The sequence below is a fragment of the Cydia strobilella genome, chromosome 2 (assembly GCF_947568885.1).
Source record: "Cydia strobilella chromosome 2, ilCydStro3.1, whole genome shotgun sequence".
Classification (NCBI taxonomy): Eukaryota; Metazoa; Arthropoda; class Insecta; order Lepidoptera; family Tortricidae; genus Cydia; species Cydia strobilella.
This window is the reverse complement of record NC_086042.1, coordinates 27,229,868-27,251,703: the sequence shown is the minus strand read 5'-3', so window position 1 is coordinate 27,251,703 and position 21,836 is coordinate 27,229,868. Positions and strand designations below refer to the sequence as shown.

General features: G+C 40.8%; 2 protein-coding genes and 1 long non-coding RNA gene across 4 annotated transcripts in view; 1 reads left to right on the top strand and 2 right to left on the bottom strand.

Moving 5' to 3' along the window:
• The window catches only part of LOC134755151 (structural maintenance of chromosomes protein 4), a 77,044-nt gene extending 74,428 nt beyond the window's left edge, over nucleotides 1-2,616 (top strand). Inside the window, exon 24 of the mRNA XM_063691645.1 lies at nucleotides 1,635-2,616. Coding sequence (XP_063547715.1) covers nucleotides 1,635-1,799 — 165 coding nt within the window. The 3' untranslated portion in view covers nucleotides 1,800-2,616. The remainder of the gene's footprint in view (nucleotides 1-1,634) is intronic.
• A 2,226-nt stretch (nucleotides 2,617-4,842) lies between these two features.
• LOC134755239 (uncharacterized) lies at nucleotides 4,843-5,261 on the bottom strand. The gene is made up of 2 exons (XR_010129021.1): nucleotides 5,214-5,261; nucleotides 4,843-4,921 (listed from the first exon to the last, which is right to left on the bottom strand). It is a non-coding gene; the product is annotated as an uncharacterized LOC134755239 (long non-coding RNA).
• A 9-nt stretch (nucleotides 5,262-5,270) lies between these two features.
• LOC134754932 (UBX domain-containing protein 6) lies at nucleotides 5,271-17,809 on the bottom strand. 2 transcript variants are annotated; one of them, XM_063691416.1, is made up of 10 exons: nucleotides 17,670-17,807; nucleotides 17,306-17,379; nucleotides 15,531-15,860; nucleotides 14,757-14,899; nucleotides 13,808-13,949; nucleotides 12,083-12,177; nucleotides 11,707-11,860; nucleotides 6,353-6,510; nucleotides 5,999-6,128; nucleotides 5,271-5,670 (listed from the first exon to the last, which is right to left on the bottom strand). In XM_063691416.1, the coding sequence occupies exons 3-10, from the start codon at nucleotides 15,777-15,779 to the stop codon at nucleotides 5,398-5,400; spliced, it is 1,344 nt and encodes a 447-aa protein (XP_063547486.1). In that variant the 5' UTR covers nucleotides 15,780-15,860; nucleotides 17,306-17,379; nucleotides 17,670-17,807; the 3' UTR covers nucleotides 5,271-5,397. The 2 variants fall into 2 exon arrangements, with proteins under 2 accessions (XP_063547486.1, XP_063547494.1); XM_063691424.1 differs by lacking the exon at nucleotides 17,306-17,379 and having other exon boundaries at nucleotides 5,272-5,670; nucleotides 17,670-17,809.
• Between the last annotated feature and the right edge of the window lie 4,027 nt (nucleotides 17,810-21,836).

The window sequence follows — 21,836 nt, the reverse complement described above, 5'->3', positions numbered from 1 at the left end:
TTTAGAGCGCACTGCGGATTTTTTCTTGCGGTTTCAGTCTAAGTGTGTCACGAGTGAGACGATATGACGCATGTTACGAGTGAGACAGATATCGTTGGCGTACGTGTCGCCATTATTTTTAGATTAAGCCAGGTCCCCACAGAAAACCAGCGCCACGGTTTGCCGCGGCACTATGCTGAGTGGGGATCCTTTTTGGCGTCCAAATGTTTTTTTGTCTGCATGCTTTTCTTTTCTTTCTTTTTTATGTACTATGTTGTGGCGTCAAATAAATGTATTTTCTTTCTTTCTTTCTTTCTATATAGTGTTCCAACGCCTAGGGGCGCTCTTCACGCTATAAGATCAGGTGAAACCAGACATTTAGAGCGCACTGCGGATTTTTTCTTGCGGTTTCAGTCTTTTAAGTGCGCGCGCTTATAAAGCATGCCGTACGTTACATTTTTTGCGGTTGCGGAACCGCTTTTGAAAAAGCCGCAGTGCCTTCTAAGCCTAAGTCCCAGTAAATGAGAATCTTTAGTTTCGTCAAAGAGGATATAATAAGATAGAGCGGCACTGTCATAGTAAATTTTGTAACCGCTGTAAATTCACTGCCATCTATCGACATACTTAAAACTATAAATGAAGATTTATAAAAATACGTTAAAATGTATTTAAATATGGATAAATGCATTTTTTATTTGCATTTATTATTTTTATATGATTTTGACTGATGTTCTTTCACTGATATGCGTTAAAATTATAAATAACAAACGAAACCGTCAACGCCCTCTATACGAGAGTAGGCCAAAACTAGTGGCGCCCTCTGATCGAGAATCAAATTTTCGAGATTTTCGAGGCACGTTTTTTCCTTAGACTGTATCCATCTATTACGGAGTTATATCTATCTTTGGTTTCGTTTTTGGATTTGGAACCTCGATTTATTTAATCAAAATTAAAATTACGTTTTGGAATAAAGCCTTTATAAAGGCCTGTGGGACCCAGGACAGTAGTAAAACACAGGACTGTTGGTTAAATACTGTCCTGGGTCCCAACCTCACATGGCGACCCTGCCGGGATCCGTAGTAGGAAGGCATTCTCTCATCGCGGGTGACCGATACCGCCGCGTATTAAATACGTCAAGATGGTGTAGTGTCCAGCGGAATAATAACCTACAATATGGGGAATCAAGGCAGTACTACAGCCAATCAGCCAGCGGTTGGACATATTATACGACAATCGAAAAAACTAATCAGATCGACCTCGATACGAATTTCACCGTAGAAGTTTCACGGATTGGGACCTTTGTGTCGTCACAGTAGCAGCCCTAATAATAATTCTCGCGATCTGCCTAAGATATCTTAAACACCTGTGTCTTACTCCTGTCCTGGGTCCCAACCTCACATGGCGACCCTGCCAGGATACAAGACTGGGGACTCGAGAGGATACAGAGCGCCTTTTACACTGTAAGCTTTGCGCGCTTTAATACACAGTGTACTTGTTCTGTGCCTGAGCACTAACCTCCCGGACGCTACTGGCCTTCGGCCCTAAGCGGCCTTTGCAATAATTTTCCACGCCACGTTTCACGTAAACCATTGCGGCTGTGTCCCTGCAACAGCCTATCCCCAATTTTTGTTATAACTGTTTTGTTTCATTTTCAGGAGCGCACCAAAAACGCGCAGTTCATCATCATCTCGCTCCGCTACAACATGTTCGAGGTGTCAAACCGGCTGGTCGGCATCTACAAGACGGAGGACTGCACCAAGTCACTCACTATTGAGAACAAACTGCCCGAAAAGCCGCAAGAGGATATTGCTGTTTCGTAGGATGTTGTACAAAAAAGAGAGATAAGATTAGGAAATTCGGGCAGAGTAACCGCCCTAACATTGACGTGCTGTTCTGTCGGTCACTTATTCTTCATAATAATCGTAAAGTTACTGGTATTATCTACTAGCTTTTGTCTGCGTGATTTTTTTTGGTAGCTTGGTTTTTATCCAATCTGCTTTTTATCGATTCCCCATACAAACCCACCCCCTTTAAGGATGACTTCTGGGATATAAACTATGCCCCTATGTCCTTCCCCGGGACTCAAATTATCTCTATACCAAATTTTAACTAAATTGGTTAAGCGGTTTAAGCATGAAGAGGTAACAGGCAGACAGACACACTTTCGCATTTATAATATTAGTACTTATGGATTATATTAGCTTCTAGTGTTTGAAAAAGTGGACAACATATGTTATATTGAGCGATTTTTAACATCTCTGTACTTACCGCTGAGACCTTAAATAGTCTAGAATATGATTGACACCTGCTCACGACAGTTATTCATAAGTTTTTGGTTGACTTAGGGTCTTGAAATTAAATAATAATAATATTATTAATTTCATATCGGGTCGTAGAAGCATCATATATTATATGATCCTTCTACGACCCGCGGTCCTATATATAGCATTACTTCAATGTAATTAAAACCGATATTCCTTTGGAATAAAATTGCATTTATTGTTTCTTTTGATTTCAAAGCAAATGAAATTCAGCCTTATGTCCTATTCTATTGATTTCAAATTCAACTGCCAACGTTGATTTTTTGATGAAGATAAGTAAGGACATAGGTTATGCTTTGAGCTCATTGACATACCTTTTTCTGCTGTTTACTGTATTTGATGTGTTTTTATAATAAAATGATAAGCCATTATAACGTTGTTTTAAATATTTATTAGACCAATTTACAACTCAATATACAATACAATAACGGCTGCTATGCAATAATAAATATCCAGCCAAATGTATTATAATAAACTAATCATTCATAATTTGGAGCCATTTAGGGAAAAGGATCCATCCTCTAAAATTTGCCATTTAAATCAATGACTTTTCGTTTTTGACAGAAAGTTCAAATTCTATTGACAGTTTTTTGTGGATTGGATCCTTTTCCCTAAAATAGACGTGTAATTATTTTATACCTTATTGCAAAACGATAAGGTCCATCGAGGAACAGTTAAGTGTTGTATTTCTTGGAAGTTAAGAGGAAAGGGGACGGCTGTTTCTCAATACAAACGTAGTCCCATTTTCCTCTCTGGATATTGACATTAACAGGAAAAGTAAAAGTAGTAGTTATGGAAAGTATTTTAACATAATTGGATGTATATTAACCATAGCTATGCCCTTACGTTAGATTTTTTGATTGTGGTAAAAAATAGGAGCGAAAAACAGATTTCATACAAATTTTTAATGCTCCCTTTTATAATAAATATTCGAGAAAAAAAAAATCAAACGTACGGGGCATAGCTGTGATTGATATACAACAAGTTGTATAGAAGATTAGGGTGACTTTCGTTTGTTTTAGAAACAATGAAACAAAAAACGCTACTTAATTCAGTTAGTATAAGGTTCAAATTAGATTGAAACAGAGTGTACATTGTAATGCACATTGGGCCTTACGAGGTTAATCATACCAGCTTTAAATAATCAACCTGTACTAATAATAACAACAAAAACATCATTTTTAAATAAAAAAACAAAACATTTAGTACAACATTTGTGCCATTTTCAACCAAAAGGGTTGTCGCTTGTCAGTAAGGCGCTATTTCCATATAGCTCCAATTAGAAATCAACCTTATCAACAAGCGACAATGTGGTACCTTTTCGTTGAAAACGTCACATTTTATTACACAGAGATAAAGTGCAATGCGGTGCAATAATTTAGTTACATAATCTAGTGGAAGGAAGAATGTCTTTAGACATAAATTTGCGATAAAGGTGCTGCTGGTGATGGTGGGACCTTTACATTTTGACACTTAAAACGTATTTTACATAAAATAAGTTAGGACGAAGACAAGAAAATAATAGAGACTTATAATCCACATTTAGAGGCGTGTTTCTCGTCATTATTATAGATCACCCACAGAAATAAATATACCATAGAAGACGCAAATGCATCTACTTCGTGTCCGAACCCCGACCAAGCGTCGAGGTTGACCGTCGCTATTTACAGTCCACGCGCGTCAGTTGTTGCAGTCGGACGTTCGTGAAAACTTAAAAAATGCTTCGTTGCATGATAATTAACTGCAACAGCCCAAAAATTGCGAGCACCTAAAGGCAAGAACAAATTTCCTATCACAGATAAGCAATTTTAAAATTATATTATGCGTAAATTTTGTATGATAAAGTCGGCACGCTTGGTTTCAATACAAATTGTGGTATTTGTGTCATCTAGCGTATATATTAAATATGTGAGATCACCTCTACGCTAATGTGTATTGATGTAAATTAACGCGTTACTGGCGTGAATTAGCTATGAATCGTTTGTCTTTATCTGTCATTTTGACTTGTGTATTTGTAAGAAAGGGATAAAACATAATTTAACTAAATCAGGCTCGTAAAGTTTTTGAATAAGAGTGTTTACTATTTACTTGCGTCTGGCATTAAAGCAATAATTTGACGTTTAGATAGATGGTCAATTTATAATATGTGAAGTGTAAAGTTAACGTATTCACTGCCAGGGGGCGTGGCCTAGGAACAAACTTGTATGACGGTGAACGCACATGTGCGTTGGGGGCAGTGAATCAGTTAGCAGCAGAATTATCCGAGTTGGCGAGGTGTTTAAAATAATACGCAAGCTCTTAATCTCAGGTTCAATAAAACGAGCTATCAGAGAAAAAAACAGTATTTTTTTATACTACGTTGGTGGCAAACAAGCATACGGCCCGCCTGATGGTAAGCAGTCTCCGTAGCTTATGTACGCCTGCAACTCCAGAGGAGTTACATGCGCGTTGCCGACTCTAATCCGCAACCTGGTTGAGCTCTGGGCAACTTTACTCACCGGCAGGAACACAACACTATGAGTAGGGTCTAGTGTTATTTGGCTGCGGTTTTCTGTAAGGTGGAGGTACCTCCCCAGTTGGGCTCTGCTCTAGATCTGAAATGACATCCGCTGTGCTGTGCCCTACACATAGACCTAGCATTACATAGATCAGCTATACGCGTGCGCCCGTGAGGGATGGAACATACGCAATGCGACAATATGATTGGTCGATTAGATTTGTAGCTCACCATAAACCATACAAATTTACAGTGGGGAATAAAAAAAATGTGAGACTGTGACAAGGACAAACAATAACAGCGCTTTCTCTGCTACTCCTACTGAAAGATACATAAGACTATCCCGTTTGGTCATTTCCCCCCACCCCTCATGCCCGATCCAGTTATACTAGATTCATGGCCCTACCACGCCCTACTACCACATAACGCGCGATTACATTCACAATGCCCATACCTCTCAAAACGCTTTGAACAACTCGCCTGCTCAGCTCTTCTCCTGAATGTAGCTGCAGAGATAGTTGACCCCCCTGCTAACAAACTTCTATGCAGGGGGTCAGTTATCTCTGCAGCTTAGCGTCATCCATCATTGCTATCACAATCCTAAATCTCGCTAACAAGAACCATAACTTCAGGCTTCAAAAACACATCCTTATTCGGACTACTATTGATCTGATCTATCACGGACGCGTGCCACGCGAAAGTGAGCACTGTGGCCGGTACCAGCCGTAGGTCGATAAGGGTCTTAGTGGCGTCCTCTTCGAGGGTTAATTTGTGGCCGGTGGGCGTGTTGAGGATGAAAGGTAAGTCGTATTCTAGGTTCTGTTGGACAAAGTCGTGGATTTCGCTGTAGTGCTCGTACACGGAGAATGTGCCCTGAAACATGGGAATTATTAAATGGGTAAGGGTGTTGTGGTCAATGATAGGTAGGAGCTGACTATTAACTTATGGTTCTAAGATGTAGCGCCATCTATCCGAGAATGACTTTTTTCTTGATTTCCGAGGCACGTTTTTTCCTTGGACTATTTCTTATATTTCATATTATCATATTTGTATTACATGTCGTTTTTATAATTACATTAAAAATTAAATTAAAAAAATAACAATTAAAATATAATTAGCATTATAAATACAATAATTACATTCAAAACAGAGTTACATAGGTATTGGTTTGAATCTTTGAATGAAAGAAATGTAACGTTACCTGCAAAAGTATTCCGTCGGGGAATCGAACCCGTATGATGGCGAACTTGTACTTGCGCATCTCACGCAGCTCATCCTTTTCGCGCATCGCTTTGGTGCGCAGCATCTGCATCTTCTCTATGGCTTCGGTCCTGCAACAATGTAGTTCGGTTTTACAATCAAATCTGCCGTTACTAAAACCACTACCAAAGGGAATAGAGTGTATAGAGGGTTATTGGGGTCTCTATTGTGGGTCCCTAAAAATATCTCTCCAACCCTTATATACTAACGCAATAAAAATCTCGTTAGCGCGATGTAGAAATCGCCGCGTTCGGTTCAGCGCCATCTACCGTCATATTCAGTAAACTTCCAGTACCTCAGTTGCTGTTCTCGCTTGATGTCCTCAGGCTTGAGCGCGTAGAAGGAAGGCGGGAGCTGCACCTTGGTGACGGCCTGCGATGGCAGCAGCACTTGCAGACCGCGGTCGAGTTCTAGGGGTACTGGCTCGGCTGAACGGAGCGCTTCTATTAGGGTCTGAAAAAAAAAACAAAATAATTATTCAGAACAGAGTTCCCAGAGAAAATAGCCCGTGTCGGTGAGTTTTATTGTCGCTTTTAGATTGGTTTTTGTATCAAGCAAAACAACCAAAGATAGATATAACTCCGTAATAGATGGATACAGTCTAAGGAAAAAACGTGCCTCGAAAATCAAGAAAATTTGATTCTCGTTCAGAGGGCGCTACTAGTTTTGGCCTACAGTCGTATGGATGGCGTTGACGGTTTCGTTTGTTATTTAACAATTTTAACGCATATCAGTGAAAGAACATGGGTCAAAATCATAAAAATAATTAATGCAAAAAAAAAAAATATCTATATTTAAATACATTTTATCGTATTTTTACAAATCTTCAATTTTAGTTTTAAAGTGTGTCGACAGATGGCAGTGAATTTACTGGGGTTACAAAATTTACTATGACAGTCTTCTTCTTCTTCTCGTGTCGATGGTTTCAGACTTTCAGACTGTGCGGGACCAAAAAGCAGCGACATTTATCGCCCTGTCCGTCGCATCACGGAGATCCTGCTCAGAGCAGGAATGCGGGCACGCTGGGCAAGATAACATGTGTTCCATTGTTTGGGGAGTCGTCCCACATGGACATTGGGCGTCCGAGCCGCTTAGAGCGCCCCACTTCAGCATGTTCTCTTTGCTACGACCGACCTGGGAACGCAGTCTGTTTAAGGCTTTCCAGATCGGCCACGGCTGCTTATGCCCAGCGGGAAGCGCTTCAGCGGGGCGGACGTAGTCGTCAGGAGGGGCGCGGGAACTCTTCCATTGGGCAAGTCGCTTCTGGGACGGTGGAATCCGGATCGCTGCAGTACACCGCATAAAGCTCCTACGGCTCTTTAGACGAGATGGTGGTAGCTTGTGGCCGTGGAGAGGATGCCTAGGGTCTTGTTCCTGCTTCAATTTTTCAACGCTACATGCCACTTCTCTGCGGGCTTCCGGGGGTGCGATTCCTGCCAGAGGGTACAGCTTATTAAGCGGAGTTGGTTTAAGACATCCGGTTATTATGCGGCAGGTGTCGTTAAGTGCCGAGGTAACTTGTCCCGCGTGGGTAGAGCGGTGCCACACCGGGCACGCGTATTCGCCAGCTGAATAGCAAAGTGCCAGACCAGTGGTGCGAAGGGTGTGCGCAGAAGCGCCCCAGTGGGTTGACGTGAGTTTCCGCAGCAGACAGTTTCGCGAACTAACCTTCTGACGCGTTTTTAAACAGTGGTTCTTGAAGGACAAAGTTCTGTCTAGGGTTATTCCAAGGTACCTTGGGCAGGGGCAGTGCTCAATAGCGACTCCATTCCAGGCAACACTGAGCTGCCTATTTGCTTCCCGGTTTCGTAGATGGAATACGCACGACTGAGTTTTAAGGGGGTTTGCTTTCAAGCAGTTCATCTCATAGTACCTCGTTAGACCCTTTAACGCCGCAGATAGTGATATTTCTGTACCCTCAAAGCTGTCACTTTGAGCCGCTAGTGCTAGGTCATCTGCGTATGCGAAGCGCTGGGTTTTGTGCAGGACTGGCTGATCATTGGTGTATATGTTGAAGAGCATCGGGGCAAGCACGCTACCCTGCGGGAGACCATTTTTTTGCGGGCGCCAGCGGCTTTTTTCAGATTGCAGATGGACTTGAAATCGGCGGTTGTGGAGCAGTTCGCGAAGAACGTTCGTAAATCCAGCATCTCCCGTCATACCCTTAACCTTCAGGAGCAGCCGTTGTATATTTACTGTGTCGTATGCGGCTGTTAGATCCACAAAGACCACTCCTGTAACCAAGCCAAGCTCGAATCCGTCCTCTATGTGTTGTGCTAGCTTTAATGTTTGGCTCGTGCATGACTTTCCCGGGCGAAATCCCGCCTGTTCTGGGATTAGCTGCGGTTCGATAATCGGGACGAGGCGGTTTAGAAGTAATCGCTCTAGCAGCTTATAAGTGTGGCACAACAGGGATATGGGACGGTAACTTTTCGCGTCCGAAGGGTCCTTTCCTGGCTTGAGAAGTGCGATCACTTTCGACTTACGCCATGCTTTTGGTATTTTGAGTGACGAAAGGCAGCTGTTATACAATTCCAGGAGCCAGTCCCTGGCTTTCGGCCCAAGATGTTTGATCTGCTCGACGGTCAGGTCGTCAATGCCGGCAGCTTTACCATTTTTAAGTGATTTTATGGCTGTCTCAAGTTCGTGGTGGGTAAAGGGCTTGTTGAGATTAGTGCAGGGCTGTTGGTTAACAGGTGCTGGTGTCGGTTTGGGCAAGCGGCCAGTGGGTTTACCATTGAGCAGAAGCTGTGTAGCCACCTGGTTAGCCGAAACTTGGCCTGGATTCATTGGTGGAGGTGGTTCACCAGTAAGTTTGCGCAAGTTTGACCACGCTCTCTTGCTATTATGGGTCATATCGGTATTGCTAACAGCTTCGCACCATTTTTCCCTTCTGTTAGCCGATATTTCACGCATCAGATCTTCGCCCGCCGAGATAGTCTCCTCTGAGAAGGGATCATTACTGTATAGTTCTTCGTAGGCCTTCAGAAGATCCGCAGAGGTAGAATTAAGTCCCGGAATATGGTGTGCACGGCATCCCCTTGGTATGCATTGACACGACACAGTTCGAATAATTTTTATGAATTTGTTGTATTCCGATGCCCTTGGTAGCAATCCGTCCAGATTTTTATCTATTTGATTCGAAAACTCGCTCCAGTCGGCTTTTTGGAAATTAAAGCGACGACGGAAAGGGACTTTGACGGGTTGCACGACAGCTTGGATCCGGCACATCAGGGGTCTATGTTGCGTTCTCGGTATCGGTTTGCAGACTGTTTTGACACACTGAGGACTTATTCCTTCGCTAATAAATATTAAATCGGGATTGTAGCCACGCTTCCAGCGTCCGCTGTTGAAGGAGGACGGTAATTTAGGGTTGTGAAGGAGCAGCAGCCCGTTTGCCTCCGCCCATGCTTCTACTCTCTCACCATCTGGGTTAGAGTCTCGGTATCCCCACGAAACGCTGTGGCTGTTAAAATCGCCCAGGATAATTTTCGGCCGGTGGTCGCCGGGTGCGGATACGTCCCAAGGTTGGAAAGTCTGTGGAGGCGGCTTGTATACAGACGTGATCGTACACTGGCCGATGTCTAAGGTTATCAGCTCCATCGTTTCCCTTAAAACACAAGAAGAAGAAGTGATCCGGGTCTCAGGTCTTGTGAAAATTGCGCTGCCATGTTTTGCGTGGGGAATTTCAGCGGCAAGTGTCAGTCCGGGTATATGCGGCCGGTGTTGGCCTGTGTCACGGTGGGTTTCTTGTATGCATAGAACGTCGCAATGCGTCTCGCGGCACATTTCGGAGAGAAGTTGTGCTTTGTCTTCCGAGAAGCCCTCTATGTTTATAGAGATGACAGTCAGGGCTGGCGCTGTAAAGTGCCTGTTGTGATCGCATGTATTTGTATTCGCATTGGAACTCAGTGAAACCATCGTGGTGGAAGGATTCGCCGGTCAGCACAAGTGTTGACCGTTGCCCGGGGTGCGCCAGACGCTGGGATATCTCGTAGGAATATCAGTTGCTCGTAGTGCGTCGTGCGGGGAGGCTCCTTCCATGCACCCCTACTATGACAGTACCGCTCTAGTATAAGTTACTCTATGAAGACAACAAAGGACTATGCGTCAAAATGGCCCCAAAACCAACAGAGTTGAGAGTGAGGTCATTGCATAGGTATTTATATGTACTTCATTTTGTTCTATGGACACCAAGCGGAATTTTATTGCAGAACTGAGATATTTGTATTCTAGTCAAAATGTCGACACCCTTATTACCTAGGCAATAGAGTCCACCACCGGGCGAGCGCGGCAAACCATTCGATCTACCCTGCAGCAATTAATTTACTTACTTGGACACTTTATCGCTCAAATATGCAAGAGTGACAGAGATGTTAGAAAACGAAATTTCGATTTTCTTGTTTCGCGATAGACCCTCAGATTGTGGTAGTGGCGCCCGCTACGCAGTTTTTTTTATTTTATGAAATAGGAGGCAAACGAGCAGACGGATCACCTGATGGTAAGCGATTACCGCCGCCCATGGACACCCGCAACACCAGGGGGTTGTAAGTGCGTTGCCGGCCTTTAAGAAGGGAGTACGCTCTTTTCTTGAAGGATTGAAGGTCATATCGGTCCGGAAATACCGCAGGCGACAGTTCATTCCACAGGTTAGCTGTGCGAGGCATGAAGTTTCTAGAGAAACGCACAGTTGAGGACTGCCAACCATCTAAGTGGTGAGGATGGTAATGTTGTCGCGTAGGGCGATGGCGAAAAGAAGCGGCAGGGATTAATCCGAACAATTCCTCGGAGCACTCCCCGTTATACACGCGATAGAAAATGCAGAGCGAGGCCACATCTCTAAGCAGCGCCAAGGAGTCAAGCCGTTCCGAAATACGCTGGCAGTCGACAATTCGAGTCGCTCTTCGTTGGATGCGGTCCAGAGGGAGAAGCTGGTATTGGGGTGCCCTTGCCCATAGATGAGAACAGTATTCCATGTGTGGGCGAACCTGCGCTTTATACAGCTGTAGGCGGTGGGCCGGCGTGAAATACCGTCTCGATCTGTTGAGCACACCGAGCTTTTTTGAGGCTAATTTGGCCTTACCCTCTAAATGGCCGCGGAACTGGACTTCACTCGAAATGTCGACGCCGTGGATTCCGATGCTGGCTGCGGCAGTCAGGGGAGTGCTCTCAAAACGAGGTTTCGCGTAATATTCCCTATAGACAAAGGATTAGCCGTTCGGGGCCCGTTTGTAATCGAAAGACTATACTCTTCATCCTGACCATAGATGGGTTGGGCAGCATCTGCTGATAAACCAGCTGCCATCAGATCATGGAGCTATCTTATACAATCTCTACTAATAAGTAATATCTCGTAAAACTGATCGAATCAGAAACACGGAACTGCGCTCCAGAACTAGAGTTGTAGGCGTCAAGACTGCTAAGCTTAAGTAGGACTGGGCTGGACATGTTTGTCGCATGCATCTGGAAAGGTGGGCCAAAATGGTGCAGGCCGGGGTTCAGGCAGACCGAAAAGGAGATGGCGGGACGGCTTGGATGCATTCTACCCCAAATGGTGGGAAAATGCTGATGACAGGGTCGAGTGGAAAAAACGAGTGCCTTTGCCCAGCAGTGGGAGACCAAAGTAGGCTAATAAAAAAAATATCTTACGATCAAACTTTCGACGCTAGGCACATTGTCCTTGTTGAACACTAAGTACTCTTCATCCTGACCATCCGGGTTGGGCAGCGTCTGCTGAGTGAACCCAGCTGCCATTAACAGATCCATGGATCCCTCTATAGGTTGTACTCGGTCTGTAAACGCTCTGTAATAAGAAATTACTACCATTATTAAATAATAAACCGATTTTTTATATATTATAAACTGATCGGCGATTGGACCTAGTCACACTTGATGGAAAGTGAAGACAGGGCCTAAGATGGAGCTCATCAAGAATTTCACGTCCTATGGGTTTCTGTTTATTAACTATAATATTTTCCTAATATCCCGATAAGTTAAGTTAACAAATAATAAGTTAAAAACTTGCCTATTAGACATCCTGATCTTTTGGTACTTCTCCTCTTCTGGATAAGTGACTATGTTTTCTAGGTACTTGCACAGCGTTTCCACGCAGGTGTTAATCTGGAATAAAAATATGAAAGTTTTTAATGATTCACGGTTAGTTTCACTAGACTTATATTGACCGGGATATAGACCGTGATTACCTTTTGTATTGTTTTTGAACACCCGCGTGTAGACCGCGCTCGGTCTACCCCAGGGACCGGCCCGCTATCCCTTATCGGGGTTTTATAAGGGTATTGCATAAGGCTTAACTCACCATACCCTTTGCCAGACGAAACCCTTTGTTTTGGTTTTAAAAACCCTTATATAAAGCTACCACATTTGAGTAATCGGTAGCCCAAATACCCTTACAAAACCCTTATCATCCGCTCACCAACACCTTGCATATTGCTTATAAGGGCTTCCCTTTTAGCATATAAGCGTGCTAATTTAAGTCGTCTACCTTGTTCATAAAGCACACATTACTTCGAATCCGAGCGATCGTCGGCGGCGACGGCGGCGTTCTTTGACTAGGCACGTATTTTCTTTCCTTTTCATACACTATCGTAGATATATACTAATCCTGTCTCTTTCACGCAAAGGGAAACCTTTATAAAAAGCGCTTAAAGATAAGGGTAACCCTTATTAAGAGCTAGCCTTATTTTTGGTTAGCTTTTCGGTAAGGGTTAGTCAAAGGTAAGGGTATGAATAGGGTTGCAGTTCAAAAGGGAAAGTCTTTCAATGTGTTAGCCGTGTTTAAGTGTCACCCATTGAAAGGGTTTTATCGCGGAAAGGGTTGTCCGGTCCCTGGTCTACCCTCATTCTTGCGCGGTCTACACAACTTTGACACCCACTCGCTGTCTTCACTCACCCGTGAACAAGATGCATGTAACTGCGTCGAAATATTGGGAGCTCAAAAACAATACAAGAGGTAATCACGGTCTATATCCCGGTCAATATGTCTAGTGAAAAATATGAACATTAAAAATAGTAATTTTTTGGAAATGCCTGATATCCGCCATATATAATTAAGAAAGATACAAAATAACAATTTAAACTTTTACATTTTCAACAAATACTAAATACGATGTTTTCCTGTTTTATTGTATGTGCCTTTGATTTTAATGTTTCAACGCGTGTTTTAGGGGTCAGGTTCGCATATAACTAATTAATTTAATAATAATTTTAATCATAGTAGGTACATGGTATTTACAAAAAGGTCATTCTGGGCCGTTTTCCCTAAGATTTTTCCTTTCTTGCAGGGTTCGAAATTATCCAGATAATTATAGTCTTTGATAATTATCGGATAATTATCCCAGGTATGAATGGTGCTATTTTTATTTTCTTTGAATTTTTTAGTCAATTTTAAAATCTCGTCTTAGAATCTTCGTATAGGTTATTATCAAATCGATAATTATCAGGCATTAAAATCACGATAATTATCGCGATAGTTATTAAGATGACTATCATTGATAATTATCCTTTAGAACCCTACTCTCTTGTGAACTTGATTCTTAAATAATAATTTAGGTCTCATTAACTAGGCTTTAAAAGTGTAAAACCACATTAGTGTCGTTTTCAAGCAAAAGGTACCACATTGTCGCTTGCCATAAGGACGCTCTGACAGATTTTTCGTATAAAGATACAAGCAATTTTCGTCATTATGGCAAGCGACAATGTGGTACCTTTTGATTGAAAACCTCACATTTACCTTTTCTCTGTTATCGTTACAGGATTGTATAATGAGACAGGCTGTCAACCCTCTCTCTTCCTCTAACTGTTCATACAAAAACGTTTTGATTTTCGCTTTCCATTCTTGTTTAGTTAAAACCTCATCGTTAATCATTGGACATCTGAAAATTTAGGGAAATTTTAGTTCAAAGAATAAACGAAATAATACCTATATACCAAAAGTAGGGTATAGTTGGAATTTTTGAAGATGTCCGAATGTTACTTAAGAGCTTTTCCCAAAATTAGAACTCTGAAAATTCCACTTATACCTTCATGCAGTCATGCAAGACTGGGGGCAACTACCTGTTAGGCTGCGTTTCCACCAGGTATCTGCGAGGATGCGTAGCGAGGGATGTGTTAAGATCGAATAAAATCACTTCAATTGTTTTCTTCGCTCAGCAGGTAGTGATTCTATTGGTTCTTAACAAATATGACTTGACCCCTTGGCGCTGCGTAGAGATGTAGCCTCGCTCTGCATTTTCTATCGCATGTATAATGGGGAGTGCTCCGAGGAATTGTTACGTCCTACGCGACAGCACTACCATCCTCACCACTTAGATGGTTGGCAGTCCTCAACTGTGCGTTTCTCCAGAAACTTCCTGCCTCACACAGCTAAACTGTGGAATGAACTGTCGCCTGCAGTATTTTCAGACCGATACGAACTTCAAACCTTCAAGAAAAGAGCGTACTCCCATCTTAAAGGCCGGCAACGCACTTACAACCCCTCTGGTGTTGCGGGTGTCCATGGGCGGCGGTAATCGCTTACCATCAGGTGATCCGTCTGCTCGTTTGCCTCCTATATCATAAAAAAAAAAACAAAACACATCCTCACACAACTCTGGTGCTACCCTGCAGAATCTGTCTCCAGTTCTCGAAGGACTGCAAGTAACCAGTAGGAATGTAAGTAAAGAAAACTCATAAAAACTTACTTGAAAAACACACCATTTGTAGCCATATTCTTAGGTAACATCAGCTCCTCTGTGTTGTCTTTTTGAGCTTCGCTATCTGGTTTCAGTTCTTGCGGCTTAGAGGTTGTCGCCCTCTCGTTTTCAAGTTCCTTTTTAACTTGCGCCTAAAACACAGACATTAATTATTACTTGAAACTTTACATGAATTTAATGCTTTAAAAGAAAATTTCACACTTAAACTGCAATAAGTTACCTGCACCAAAGAAGGCCATTCTTAAGCATGCATACAAAATTTCATACTTATAAGTGTGAATGGGTTGAAATTTTGTGCTAGTACCATAGACAAAATTGCAACTTCATATTAAACATAAGAAAAAAAAGATGGGCCTTCTTCGGAGCAGGTACCTAATTTGTAAAAAGTGAAAGTATTTAATTTGCTACTCCAATTTGGTATGATTTGCTTTTTCTGATTTTGTTAAACAGAAATAGTGATTCACAACTTTGGGAACAAATCAAATTATTTTGTTTAATATTTTGATTTGTTTTTTTAAGTAGTCACTTCGTCACTTTTTCTTTATATATGACATCTATTTCAGTTTATAAGATATAGTGATTCTTTGTTATAAATGTTCCCAATTATCACCAATATTTAGGTTTTTAACGCGCATGTAATATATCTGGTGTTGCAGGCGTCCATAGGCTACGGAGACTGCTTACCATCAGGCGGGCCATATGCTTGTTGTATGAATAACAACATCTTCATATATATTTTCATGTTAATTTAGTTGAATATACCTGTATAGCAGCATAAGATGTGTTGAACCCAGGGTTAGTGCTCTTGTTCTGCATCCTGGCCAGCGCTGCTTCAGCGGCGGTCTTACTCTCCTCCGACAAACCAGTCCTCCTAACCACCGGCTCATTCTTCACCGACGTCGAACTCTGACTGCTCAACGTAGCCTCACTCAGCCTGTGTCCGGGTCCTGCCCGCTTAAACTGAACGTCTGACTTTTTCTTCTTAAAAAAATTTATAATTTTGTCCGCCATTTTATATTCTCGGCGAGTGTTCTTTAGGCAGTTTTAGCTTTGAAACACTTTCTTTGAGCTGTTCTATTGTATCCAATGTAGCTGAAAGATTATGTTGAGATAAGTTATCTGAGATAGCATGATGTTGTTTGATTACAAACATTTTTAAACTAATTTTTATATTCTATACATAATTTAAACAGTAGAGAAAGATTGTAGCATTGAAAGGTAAAAAGTAGTAGTATTTTAATTTAGTTTTATTAGACATTGGTCACAGTTTTGCATGAAGAGTGCAATCAGTGCCGGCCCGAATCCTTGATCAGGGTAGAGCGAAATCCGGTTTTGGCGCCCTTCGTTGAAGCTTTTTACCCAAAAGCAAAACGAACCGTATTTTGGGCCCGCGTCACACTCGCGTCTTTTAAAACTTATTTTTTTTTCTCATTTGCCATTTTGGCGCCCCCCTTGCCACTAGCTCTAACCTAGATCCGGCCCTGAGTGCAATGTTAACATTAGGTAGTTTGCTTTAGATTTTAACTCTTTTATCTTCCACAACATACAATTTAATAATCCCTTGGTTTAAATTCAGACTATAATTATTACATAGAAAACGTAAATAATGCAAAGTAGTAGTAATTGGGGTAATAAAATGTGACATTATCAATTTAAAAACATATTGTGGGCTGTTTATTTTGGATTATTTTTATTTATTATTATTTACAACGACGGGACTTAATCGCGTAAAATAAGTTTTAAATTTATTAAAGTTTTAAAGACGGGACGGGACGGGGGGGGGACGGGGGTCTTCTCCGAGACCACGGGGACAACGCCGTCCTCGAAACGTCGGAGGTAAATTTAAAACTTATTTTACGCGATTAAGTCCCGTCGTTGTAAATAATAATGAGTAAAAATCGTGAAAGTTTAAATCAGTGTTATTTTTATTTATCTGGAGTTAGATAAATGACTACTATTTGTCTGTTCTACTATATGACATACAATTAAATAAATACGTAAAACATTATTAATAACCAACAATATCCTCTTATCGCCCACAAATAGATATTTGCCAAGACCCAAGACTAGGGTTTGCACGACGGATCTGAAATTGATGGGAAGATCCGCAGATCCGGATCCAGATCCGGATAATTTTATACATTTCGGATCCGGATTGCAAACCCAAAACTAATACAATTTTGATTTGTCATAGTAAAGATCCAAAATTTAATGGATCGGGAGACCTTTTAATAGGCAGCTGGGCAGCTTGAGAACAAGGAACTTATCTGTTTGCAAAACACTGAGTTAAACTTTCACGATTTTTACTCATTATTATTCACAATGACCCTAGAAGATGTTGATGTCAACTTTGACCAGTCTTCTCCGAGACCACGGGGACAATGCCATCCTCGAAAAGTCAGAGGTTTTAAACTTATTTTATGCGATTAAGTCCCGTCGTTGTGAATAATAATAAAGTACTTATGTTTTTCTTAAAAGCATCACAAGTATACAAGGGTTCAAAATAATCCTCTCTTTTTAACTTGAACCTAACCTACCTTGGATTGCTAATGTTGGCATAATGCTGACAGGGATTGGGACATCTACCTTCATGCAGTCTAAGATTCCATGCCTATGTTGAAGTAATCTTATAAATAACCTCAATAATACAATTAAGAATGAATAAGCATGATATTTTCCAGCAACAATGATTCAAATACATTAAAAAGCAACCATATGGGCTCAATTACAATTAGCAACTTAATAGGCACTAAGAGATAGGCCAGCTGGAAATAAAAAAAATACAATTTGTATGTCTATTAGCTACTTTATGCGCGTATAGATTAGAATGCAACTGGTGCGCAAAGACTAGACATCCAAGGTCATTGCGAATGTATGCAAATATTGACAAAAGTTACTCACCTGGTCTCATAAACCGCTCAGAAATCCGTTTGCCGTAAACACGCCAAGAAATGACAATCAATAACAAAGTAACCAATAAAATGAGAACGAAGGTCTTCAGTAGCAGAAATTGGAATTCGTTGAAGTAAAATACGCCGGCTATCTCTTCGTACCAAGATAGTTCAGTGAAGTTCACAACTGATTTGGAAAAATCCTTAATCGGTAAGGATGACACGCATGATCCGAAAAAGTCCTTTGCTAGAGCGAAAGTGTCCCCGATTTGAAGATATAAGGCCTCGTACAGGGTCGAATTAAAAGCCGCGGTGTCGAATACAGACATCACACATGTAATTTATGTATTCCGGATCGGTTAATATTGAAAATAAAAAGCATTTGCACTACAAAACCGAACTGACAAATGACAGTTTCCTTTGACAAGTTTGACAACTAAGTAGCTGTGTTACCATTCGAAAAAAGTTTTGAAGAATTTGCTTGCACATGGAGCAAGAACTTGCGCATGGTATAATACGCACGCAAAAAAGCGTCTTGTATTGCGTCGTAATACGCGCGAAAAAAAGACGCGTTAAATCCATCCGTCCAGCGTTTAATGAGAAACAATATCTAGTTAACAATTTGCAGATATAGCCGATCAAACAACTTTGTCAATAGAAAAGGCGAGAAAAATCAAAATTTCTATTTTTTAAATTTGCCGCTCTTTTCTACTAACGGAAATGGCTTGACATACTATATATTTCAATATAAATACATTGTTAATCTCGCTTTTTCCCCTATTTGGTAATAAAATTGTTTGTTATGTACAGTCGCTATCAGGATATATCGGAGCGGCCAAGGTGCTCGCTTTTGTAAAGGCGTTAGAGCATATGTTCAGATATGTTTGAGCACCTCGGCCGCTCCGATATATCTGATGGCACCACAATGGGATTTAGCTAGGCAACGCAACCTATATTCTTAATATATAGGTATAATATCAAGGTAAAAACTTCAGTCTTACTATTACAATACTTAGTCGAAATTCCTTTAAAGGATCTTCCAATAGTTACACCAAAATCTTTCAAATCCGTTAGAGTTAACCCAAGATAATAAGTCTGCAACGATTTTGACAGCACACGCAGTGCAAGTGTTATATATACGTCATCATTTCATTGAAGTTTGATGTTTAAAATAACACTTGCACTGCGTGTGCTATCAAAATCATTGCTGACTTGTCTTGGTCTGACTTTACTTAGGGTTAAAGAGCGTGCCAAAGAAAACTACCTACAATACATATCTATAACTATCGCATAGCTGTTTCTTCAGCACCACATTCCAATTTTGCAGCAGAACTCACATGCAGTAATTAATCTGTTAGTTTTATTTTAGAACACAAGCACCGTTTAAAAATTACCCATCTTCATTGGATGGTCGGCTGTAATGGCTTGGGACACGCAACGTGGCGATTTACTTGTCTTCGGCCTTATATAAGTAATGGTTTGAATTAAACCTGGGTACTTATACGCAGTGGTTTATATGGGGTTCTATTCTTAAATAGTGGAACAAACTACGTAGGTAAAGAAGCTTTTTACGCCAAAAACTAGGTCTAGGACATCAGGTTCATGAACTAAAACTATGAAAACGGATTATATCGCGCATATTGAATTTATAATATACGCGACATCCATCCCGACGTTTCGAACCCTTTACAGCGTTCGTGGTCAACGGGTGACTGAGGATAAAACTACAAAGTGCAAAAATACCCACATACTAAAAATAATGAACCGTCATAGACTATAAACGTTTAAACTTTAAGGCTGGTTATACATGCAAAATCGGTTCATAAGGCTAGTTATACAATACAATTATTTTCAAGTAAAGATATATAATACGCGATAAAAACTACGCCGGCTCAAACCCTACACCTCGGACCCGAGAAGATTTAATTCCCTCCTAAATTGTAGGAGGGTATCCCAATATATCCATACTATCCATACTAATATTATAAATGGGAAAGTCTGTCTGTCTGTCTGTCTGCCTGTGTGTTCCCTCTTCACGCTTAAACCGCTGAATCGATTTAGATGAAATTTGGCATAGAGATAGGTTGAGTCCCTGAGAAGGACATAGGATAGTTTTTATCCCGAAAATCATCCCTTAAGAAAGTAAAAAGCGGGGTGGAATTGAGATAATAAATGAAGTGCCTGCTAATTTGTGTGCATAATATACTGAAATTGAATAATTCCTATGAGAATTTTTCCAGGCGCTATACTTACTTTAGCTGCTATTACTAAGTCCACGCAGACGAAGTCGCGGGCAAAAGCTAGTAAATTCAATAATATATTCCGTTTTCATAGTTTTATTTCATGAGTAACTATCGCGGTAACCGAAGACAATATTATAGACCAAATCGGTTGAAAATGTACGGATTTGTTTTAAAAGCGAATCGATTGACATTGATACCTCATTCTCCAAAATTAGATTAGGGGTTAAGGATTACAATATTACAATTGTTTGCAGAAAATGAAACGAAACGATGTCTCTATAGTTAACTCTGTCATATTATGTATGTGGGTATGCAGCGCATTGGCTTTTTGTAAGGTCTACCTGCGTCTAAAATAAACATTCAGTCATTGCTCGATCTTGTCGTTTAATTAAAGAGTTCCTTATACTTTTACAAACTCTTCCATATTAATACGATAGAGACAGATATCGCGGGCATGTGAGAGGGATGAAAGTCATGTGACGAGTAGAGGAGTAAGGTATTACCAATTACGAATTCATGTGGAGGGAGGTACGAGGAGAGGAAAACCGGGGAAAAGGTGGATGGACTGTGTGAGATGAAAAACTGAATTTCAAAAACCACATTCACAAACTCACCGCTAGAATAAGGAAATCCATATTTATTTTTCAAAAAGCTCCGAAACACTGCCGATGATTCTGTATGTGTATTAAATTTATAAAGAGAGACGGGTAGTCTATCTCGCGGGCGAGATACTCTCGCGCCAATTAGGGCCTACCGTGAACACCAAAGTTTGCAAAATGCGGGCATCTTTTTCTTTTACTTAAGGCTCCCATTATTAAAAACGTAGAATAGAAATTGGAAAAAAAGTTAGGTATACTTTATTCTGTCTGAGGAATAATGTTACAAGAGGCGTAAACCTAACTTATTTACGATTTACGAAATTGTAGTGATTAATAAATATATTTCTATTTCATTATATTAAACACTAAGTATAAAAAAATCAAAATTACAAACTAAATTAAAAACTAAAATTAAAAACTAAACTTAAAAATAAACTATAAATAAAAAAATTGCCCCAAATCAGTACCGTCTATTGGCAGCGTGCCCAGAAGGCTGGCAGCATTGCCACGTTGTATGGCAATGCTGATCCGCTGTGCTAGATATGAACCAGCCCTCTGGTCACGCGTCAACTCTACTAACCTGCGGCTACATTCCTTAAAAACTCTATGGGCACTTTCCCCCCAAGGCCCCATAGTTTCAACCCCAAACGGCTCAATTGTAGTTGTTTCCAAAGTTTATCCAATATTATGTATTGACGGCTAAAAATCAATAGCACAGACTGCGTGCCAAACTGCCAGCGTAAATATTCCAGAATAGGGAAAAAGTAAAATCCCCGGCTTACGCCTAAAATATCAGACATTTTACTAACATTTTGTAGGACTGCCGTCTCTACTGCCTTGAAATAAGGTTGAGGTTAGAAAGGCAGGTTTATCTGTCGATGTAGATAAAAGGGCTCAATTTCAATGTAGTAACAAATGCCTAGGTTTAGATTGATACTGGTGTGTAAGCATAGAATAATGATAGAGATATTACTTGTGCCATTTTTATCCAAAAGGGTACTTATTGTCGGTTGTCAATAAGGCGCTATTTCCATATAGCTTCAATTTGAAATCAACCTTATCGAGAAGCGACAATGTGTTACCTTTTGATTGAAAACGTCACATTTGATATATATTAATAAAGACTCAATAAGGGACTCGGCTTAAAATACTCAAGTTTTTTTTAGCGCAGTTTCGTAAATATGAGTCAAATTTCGACTCCAAAGATTTATTGAGTTCATGCCAACACTTTCGGGCCGCCATTCGTATACAGGGTGTCCTTAGCCATTGGACAAACCCTGAAATCCCACGTAGGGTTACTTCTCAAGTTCTCAGGAATGCTCTAACGTTAAATTT